The 9,212-nt window shown below is 46.1% G+C and overlaps 1 protein-coding gene across 1 annotated transcript; it reads right to left on the bottom strand.

The window, feature by feature from the left end:
• Positions 1–1,949: 1,949 nt before the first annotated feature.
• Positions 1,950–2,888, bottom strand: LOC124238998 (olfactory receptor 13-like). The gene has a single exon (XM_046660294.1). It carries the CDS (start codon positions 2,886–2,888, stop codon positions 1,950–1,952), a length of 939 nt encoding a protein of 312 aa, XP_046516250.1.
• Between the last annotated feature and the right edge of the window lie 6,324 nt (positions 2,889–9,212).

Here is a 9,212-nt window from a genome sequence, read left to right as displayed (position 1 = left end):
TTATAATGGTTTGTAACACTGTGTGATTTTGGGTGCACATTATTGTTTATCAATTCCTGATTACACTTCATCGTGCTCACCTCCAGTAGTCTAATTTTTATCCATCACCGTATATATATGCCCTTTTGACCCTTTTGCCCACCCCCTACCCAGCTTCTCTGGTAGCCACTAATCTGTTCTCTTTATCCATGTATTTGTTTATATTTTGATATTTTTCAACCTAACACTATATCATACTTTTCAATGTAATTAAATTTACTTCAAAACATGATACATAGTAATGTTTGCATAGCATTTCATAAAATTGATATATCATATTTACAGCTGTTTCCAATAATTTTTTGATGAACATATTTGTACATAAAACATGGTCTGCATTTCTGATTTTGTTCTTAGGACAGAGTCTCTGAAGTGAAATTTCTGGATCCAAGTATATAAACATTATAAAGGTTCATGATGCCTAATGTTACATACTTTCCATTTGTTGATATTTTTATTAAATGACTTAATATATGTAAAATTCTTAAAACTGTATTGGCACATAAATGTTCAATAAATAGAGCCACAATTATTAGTATTATTACTCTTCATTTAACAAATATATTGAATGCCTACTATGTGGAAGGCACTGCCCCAGAAAGGTAGAATCAATGATGTTCTTTTCAGCAGTGAAGGTGGGTGTCAGTTTCACAGCATCCTTCCCAGCATTGAGTATCACCATTTTTCTAAACTTTGCTAGTTTGATACGTGAAAATGATATTCCACTGATTCAATTCGTGTTTGTTGATAATAAAAGCAAACATTTTTTCCATATAATTATAGCTGAATAACATTTAATCCTTTTTATCTCCTCCTCTTTTTGTACCTGCCACCATTTCCACATTTAGCTGGTCCTAATTCATCAACTCCCCCACTCACTGCTTCCATCTTCTTTCTCTGACTTTTCCTGTGGAGTGTTCATTTCTTCACTCATAAAGTACCTGTGGAAGGCCAGTCTGTGGGCAGCATGGGACTAGATCCTATGGACACAGCAGCCAACTTGACAAGCATGGTCCCTGCCTCATGGAACTTGCTATCTTGCAGAGAATTCAGATGCTCAACCACATGCCTTTATTATTATGAGAGAGAGGTATGGGGTGCTTTGGAAGGCTAACTCACTCTGGGGTCTCAAGAAAAGGCTTCTTTAAGGAGCTGCAGTTTAAGCCAAGAACTGATGGAAGAAAAGGAGTGAATGGCATAACGGGGTACGATGGAGGTGGGGTGGGGTTAAGAGTGAGGAGAGAAGGAACAGCATATGTGGAAGCCCTGAAAGGGGAAGAATATGGCACATCAAGGCAAAGACAGAAGTCCAGTTTACTTGGAGTGATAGAAGGAGGAAAAGAGTGGCCTGAGATGAGTCTGGCAAGGTCAGTGGGGTCAGATCACACCTGGCTTCAAGCTATCTCAATTTGTCTCCAATCCACATGTCTGAAGCAAGCACACAATGCCATGTCAGTCACTGCAATGGCGTTTACCTGTCTTCCTCCCTGGGTCAGGAATCCTCTGATCTCACTGCCCTTGCCCTTCTCTCCAGCTAACCTGATACCATGTGTGTGGTTTACAGAGGGTAATGAACCTTCTCAACATTCAGCCACAGGGAATACCCCAAAGCCTATTCTGTTTGTCTCAACAATAAAAGATTTTAGTGGCTCAAATATCCCTTCTTTTGTTAACCACTCACGCTCTAGAACAAAAGGCCACTCAAAGATTGATGTGCCTGGAAGACATTTCATGGTGACCAATCTGTCAGCCAAATCATGGGCTGTCCTACAAGGGCCTGTGTAGAGTTGAGATTCGGGCCTGAGGGGGAGTGTGTTCTGGTGCTGCTGGGTCATGTGAATGAATATATAGGGCATTCACTGTGCATCATGAGTCTTGTTTCTCTGTCCCCCAGCTGTCCTTCCAGGGACTCATTCTGGGGCCCTGCCCCAACCTGTTACCTTGAGGAAAGCCCTCTTCACATCATTGTTCCGGAGGCTGTAGATGATGGGGTTGAGGAAAGCAGAGATGATGTTGTAGAACAAGGCCAACTTCTTGTCCTCCTCTGGGGAGACCTCAGCACCAGGCTTCATGTACATGACCATGGCTGGCACACAGAACATGGTGACCACACTGATGTGGGAGGCACAGGTGGAGAAGGCCTTGAGCCGTCCCTGGGCTGAACGGATCCTCAAGATAGCAATGAAGATGTTGACATAAATGACAAGGATGAGGGCGAGTGGAACTAGGATAACACTAAAGCCAAGAATGAAGTCTGCCTGGTCATTGACTGAGGTGTCTGCACAAGCCAGCTTTAAGACTGCAGGGACTTCACAGAAGAAGTGGTTGATCTTGTTAGGGCCACAGTAGGGCAGGCACATGGCAAAGAGAGTGTAGACAAGAGCAGAGATGACACCCCAGAGACCACAGAAAATGACCATTATCCCACATAACTGTGGGCTCATGATGACCTTGTACCTGAGTGGGTGGCAGATGGCCATGTACCTGTCTATAGACATGACGGCAAAGAGCCAGGACTCGGTGATGCCTAGCACCAAGAAAATGTACATTTGGGCCACACAGCTGGCAAAAGAGATGGTCTTGTTCTCACTGGCCAGATGTACCAACATCTGGGGCACAGTTGTAGTGGTGTAACCCAGATCCAACACGGAAAGGATGCCAATAAAGAAATACATGGGTGTGTGGAGACATGAGTCCAGGCAGATGAGGATGGTGATCAAACTGTTACCCAGAATAATCAACAAGTAGGTCATCAGGAAGACTGAGAAGAACAGAGGAGTGGTCCTAGGGCTGAAGGAGAAGCCCAGAAGGATGAATTCTGTCACAGAGGACTTGTTAGGCTCTTGCATTATGTTCTAATTCTAAATAAAGAAGAAAGGCATGAATTCAGACAGAAGACTAGGTAAGCTACGCACCAGGGTGAAAGTTACTGATGGGGTTGAGATAGTGGTCAGTGTCCAGTTATGATGAAACACTTCAACATGACAGCCAATTTTACCTGCTCTTGTCCACTTCCATCACTCCCAGGAAATTTATGAAGAGAAGAGGGCTTCCATATCTGGTCCAGGGTCTGCCTCTGCCTCACCAATAATTACCCATCTGAGCCTCAGTTTCCTCAGCTGTGAAATGAAAGCACTTGGCTAGGTGATCTCTGCTTCCCCGTAGCATCCCCTTCTCCTTTGTAACGCAGCCACGTGTTTAGAGATAAATATTAGTGTACAAACTCTATGCAATTTGACAAAGTACAGTGAGAGAACCTACTTTCCTGTTGAAGATATCAATTTAATTTTCCCACTCTAATTTTACCCTCAGTCTTTTCCAGGCCTGGACAGCTCTCTCACTACCCCCTCCTCCCTCACCACCCCCTCCTCCACCCACCATCTCATCTCAGGCTTTGGTGCGTTACAACGAACACTGGCTCTCTAATTTACTGAGTGAATGACCTCACCCAAGCCCTTTTTCCCCCCACCCCTTTGAGACCACTTCCTCCAATACAAAATGAGAATAATTGTCTCCTTGTTATAAGATTGCTGCAAGGATTGAATGATATTTTGGCATGGAACGTATCACATAGAAGGACTAACAAACGGTAGATGTATAATAAATAACTGCATTTCTGGATGGTTCTTCAAACACAGGACTGAGATTCAGGTCCAAGCTATGCAAGCAAACATCCCAAGAAGTACTTCACCGTACTTGATACCCACAATCAACTTTCACTCTTCCACATGCCTACTCTCTGTTGCTTCTCCCCACAAAAGCCAGCATTTAACTCACTCTTTTAGCTTCTTACTGACTCTTAGCTCTTTCTAGTCTTAACCTCAGTTTCTTCATGGAGAACAGGAAGAGGACAGTCTCACCGAAGAGATGTCATGTGCTTTGTCAGTACTCAGGGAATGGGAAGCAATCTTGATACTGTTGGCATTATTCCTTCTCCTGGCACCAATTTATCTGACCCAACTCCTTGTTCTTCAATCTGCTTGTTCTTCTTCATGGCACCATGAGTGAGCCTTCATGAGAAGCTGTGTCTACCCTCAATACTGGTTTCCTGACTTTGGCCAAAGGACTGCACACACTTGGAACCTCCAATATGCTAGGCACTTTTCTAAGAACTTCTCAGACATTATCCAATATTTGGCAGATAACCATTTTTATTAAACCCCTACCTTTCACCAAAGGGCCTTTCTAGGTCACATTGTCTCCCCAGGTTGGCCTCAGTTTATGCATAAAGTATGATGTTGTTTGGGCCAGATGATCTAGAAGGGAAAGAAACTGCATGGCAGCAGAGAAAGTTTAGAGACAGTGGGTTCTGCTTGAATCCTGAATCAATCTTTATTTGCTATGTGACATGGGACTGTTAGCTCACTTCCTGGGCCTCAGTTTCCACACCTATAAAACAGGAATACAATTACCTACCTTGCAAGCCACAGTCTTCCTGAGAAGAAGAATCCCAAAGATGTGAGAATACTCTACCTTGGGGCCAAGAGTGGGAAAATATGCTGCCATTTTTAACTTTTCATGTTTTTACACATGGCCAATGAATGAGGTCGTTCTTTAATATTAAAGAGTGTTTAACCTGGTTGAACCATGCAGGGAGGCTGAGTGCAACTGGAACCAGCTGTCTATAAAACCAGTGAAGTGTGCCTAGGGATGCTGTTCCACAACCAGGACCTTGGGTCGGAAACTCAGGCTCGCTGAACCCCTGGGTCCCCGTCATCCTTCCCCTGACTCTCCTGAGGGTAAAACATTTTTCTCTTGGGAGAAAATTGCCAGACTCTCAGGGATGAGAACCAGAAACCCCACGTGAGGGAGAACAAAAGGCAACATTGTTATCTACCATGAGGAGCCTGGTCTCTGTGCCTCCCTTTGGGCAAAAAATATAGAATTCAGCTTTGGGGCCATAGCTTACAATACACCTTAACATTCATTCTCTCTTTGAGCCTCATAATGACTCTGTGAGAAGTATAGCATAGGGACCATTATCTCCATCTCACAGAGGGAGAAACTGAGGCTCAGAGAGGAAATATATGGGCGAAACTGAATCTCACTCATTCTTCAGCACCAGGAAGGTTTTCCAGGCACAGGAAAACCATAGCCAAGCAGAACTCAACTACCATGAGTCCTCAATTTACTGAAATTATTTCTGTCCTTGATTCTCAGGAGGGAAAGGCAAATCATGAGGGCAAGGAATCTTGTGTTGGGCTTAATTTAACTATATGGATATACGGATATGGATGTGCACACACACACACACAGAGTAATTGATGGCATCTCTAAGATCAATGCAGTCATACCAGTCAGAAACTTCAGAAAATCCCCTCAGCTCCTTTTGTCATCCCCCTACATCCTATCTGTCCCCAGGTTCCAATACCACACCTCCAAAATGCCTCTCACACCCAGCTGTACCTCTCCAATCCCACCGCCACTGTCCAGTCCAGACACTTAGCATCTCTCTCTCACCTGGGTTTCATCTCAGTCCTGTAGCTGGATCCTTGCCCAGCCCATTCTCTGCACTGGCCTTCAGAGTGCTCTTTCTAAAACAAAAATCTGACTGGCTCACTCCTGAAATCCTTCAATGGCTCCTTTGTCTACAAGTAAAAGTCTTAGACAGTTAGACCAATACCCTGGCTTCACTCCTTAAAGTCAGACTCAGTTTTGGTCACCAGCCTCCAAGGCAGGTTGGTGGGCTCAGACACTTTAGAAAGATCTTTGGCTGTTTCAAGGACTGAAACAGAAAGCATCACAGTGGACAAAATGTCTTTTTTTTTAAAAAAAAAAGATTTTATTTTTTCCTTTTTCTCCCCAAAGCCCCCCTGTACATAGTTGTATATTCTTCGTTGTGGGTCCTTCTAGTTGTGGCATGTGGGACGCTGCCTCAGCGTGGTTTGATGAGCAGTGCCATGTCCGCACCCAGGATTCGAACCAACGAAACACTGGGTCGCCTGCGGCGGAGCGCGTGAACTTAACCACTTGGCCACGGGGCCAGCCCCGGACAAAATGTCTTTTGAAGAGAGGACACATAGGAAGGGTAAATATCCCAGGTCAGAGTTGGAGTTCATTGCAGAGTTGAGACTACGATTCAGAACTCCAGGATACCAGCTGGTCAGCTCCTTGGACTCTGTCCTAGTTCAAGGCAAGCCCAGGCTAACTAGGAAGTTCTATAGGTGAGACACATTCCCACTGAGCAGCTAGGCTTCATATGCATAATTTGTTGTTTCCCACTGTAACCTCATCACTTAATACAGAGCCTGGCACATAGTAAGACCCAATAAGTGCTTACTACAGACCAGGAGATCCTGGAAAGACAGAAAAAGAGAGAGAGGAAAGATAACACATTTTTTCTCTCCCTACACTTTTCCATCCTGTTCCTCAGAGCGCTAGAGAAAATGACCTATGTCTGGAGGTCACAATTCCCCCAGGACAAATCAGGGCACAAATCTGTTGAAGGAGGAAGATTGGGCGAGTTGGTACCAAGTATTACAAATCTCTCTACCATTTCTCTCAACTCCAGTCCCAGCCAATAAATAATAATAATGTAAAACACTATTTTAAATAACATAATGATCCATTAATATTACACAATTATTCTAATATAATAGTGTGATTATTATAATAATTTAATATAACATTATCGTTGTTGTTGTTGTTGCTATAGTAGCTTACTATGTGCCAAACACTATAAAGTGATTTACATGCTTTATTTTATTTTAGCCCCATAACTGGGGTGAGAGTTGAAAGATTTAACGATAAATCTGGGCACTCTCCAATCAGAACAGACACCTGCCAGAGGAAACAGGAAAAGCTATTCCAGAACATCTACAAGCTGAACATGAGACCTGCACACAGCCCCCTGTGAGGTGGGCATTACTGCTATACCTATCTTACAAATAGGGAAAGCAGTGACACAACTTGCCCAGGGTCGCAGCTGTACCAACTCCAGAGCCTGTGCTCACAACCACCAGCAGAGGTTGCCTCTCTGAGCATCTCTGACAAGAAGGTGGTTGGACTGACTTGCCTGAAAACAAGTTCTCTCTCTCCTCCCCTCCTGCTTACTTACTCACTTCGTCTCTCATTTCCTGCCTCTTCCAGGGTGAAAGCTGAAATGAAAGGTGGCAGGAGGAGCAGAAGTTGTGGCTAAAAAGCAGGGCAAGGGAAGCTGGGACAGGCAGTTGACTAGGTCAAGCAGATGTAGGGAGGCAACAATGCCAGGCTGCTGGTGCTGGCCCTCTCTGAGCCTGCATGTGCCCCTCTGCCCTCTATACTATGGTCTGCTTCTTCCCAGACAGCTGCATAAGGGAAATGGGCATCCTGACCGAGGTCAGAGGCCAGGCAAGTGGTACCAGAGCTGGCCATTTCCCACTCGACCTCCTCTGGCCACATCCACAGCCCCTGGAATGCTCAGTGCTGTCTGGGATGAGGACAGAGTTGCTGGCTGTGGAGCACAAAGGTAACCAGGGTGCAGCCTTCTCTGAGGGCCTGGGATCTACTGGGCAAGGGGATAGATGGGGTGAACCAGGAGAGCTGGGCGGGATCCAGAGATCCTAGGAGACTAAAGACAGGGCTGGTGTAAAGAGGGGTCTGAAGTGGCAGGCCCTCATCTAAGGGCAGCAAGGATGGATTAGGACACAGACCAGAGACGCCTACTGGGCAGAATAGAGACATAGAGGCAGACTAGGAAGGAGCAGTGTACACAGATGGACAGACAGGGAGAGACAGAGGACCACAGAGGCAGAAAAGAGTAGCACCAGACTGGAAAGAGGTGGAAACTGAGGACAGCATCCACGGGTTGGAAAGGAGCCTGGAGCCTGGCCTCAGAGAGCAGGTTCTGGCTCTGAGGGGCCCCCGGTGGGTGTGCTGGGGCAGCTGCCACTTTCACTCATCCTCACCCACCAGAGTACATTTTGCATGGATGCCCGAAATGTGCAACCTCCTCAAGCACCACAGGCAGATGCTGCCTTCAGAGTAAGACCCTGCCTCAGTCCATGGCACCCCCAACCCTGGTCTTCCCCTCTCAGCCAAAGAGGGTAACCCCAGTCCAACTCAGATCCTGTGTCTGCATGGCCAGCCACGGCCTGACAGTGAGACTGGGCAGGCGTTCAGCGCAGGCAGGCCCTGAGTCTTGCTCTGATATGCTCTGGTTTGCTGGTCCCTCCTTGAGCCCTCAGTGACGCCCCACAGATCTGCTGTGGACAACTTCAGAGATTCATCAAACCTTGGAGCTGGAGGTGATCTTGGAGAATCCAATACCTGCCAGGATACACATCTTCTTTGCAGCTTTCCTGGCAAAGGATGCTTCAAGTCTTATTGTATACTCCCAAGGACAGGAGGCTTACTGCCTCTCAAGGCAGCTTAGGTAGCCTTCACTCTGTCTCTCATAAAATCTTGTCTTGTCCTGAGCTAAAAGGAAGTACTTGATCCCTTCTGACATCAATGACGTGTTCTCTAAAGTGCCCTTCTACCTCTCCACCCTCCCACACTCTTCCCCACTCTCCCCTTTCCTCCAGAATCCCCAGTCTGCATTACAGTGCAGTAGCCCCTAACCTGTCTTACCTTTCCTTAGGAGGGTATGTGGGTCTGTGTGGGTCATCTTTCCTCCTCTTGGTAAGCCCTCATGCCCTGATCCCACCCATCTCGCCCAAGCTGGATCCACGTCACCACCCAGCATCTCCAATGCCAGGCGAGAGCCCCAGCAGACATTTCCCAACGTCAGCACAGAGATGGCTGCGCCCTTCCACTCAGCAGCTAAGGGCTCCGAAGAATAACCCTGGGGAAGCAACTGGTGCACAGAAGACCCAGGGACTTGCTGTCAGACAGATTTGGTCACTGTGTCCTGGCCAAGTCACTTAGCTTCCCAAAGCCTCAGCTTCCTCCTTGTAAAATGGAGCTGTGTTCCCTATGTCATAATAACATTTGCTATTTGGTTTGTTTGGGGTTTTTCTTAGAGTAGTCGTTATGGGCCAGACATTTGATATATACTAAATCCTTGCAGCATTATCTCCATTTTACAGATACAGAAATGGAAACTCAGATCATTAAGTAGCTTGTGTAGAGCTGGGATTCTGAACGTGGTTTTGTCTGAACACAAGCTGGCTCCTAACCAATGCTGAATCCAGCATGTGATCTGGCACAAGCCGGACCAGAGGCAGGGAGCCATGAGGACTCTCAGGTGGGAG

This window comes from Equus quagga, chromosome 5 (assembly GCF_021613505.1).
Source record: "Equus quagga isolate Etosha38 chromosome 5, UCLA_HA_Equagga_1.0, whole genome shotgun sequence".
NCBI classification, from domain to species: Eukaryota; Metazoa; Chordata; class Mammalia; order Perissodactyla; family Equidae; genus Equus; species Equus quagga.
Note: the sequence above shows the minus strand (reverse complement) of the source record. Positions and strands in the feature narration are given on the sequence as shown.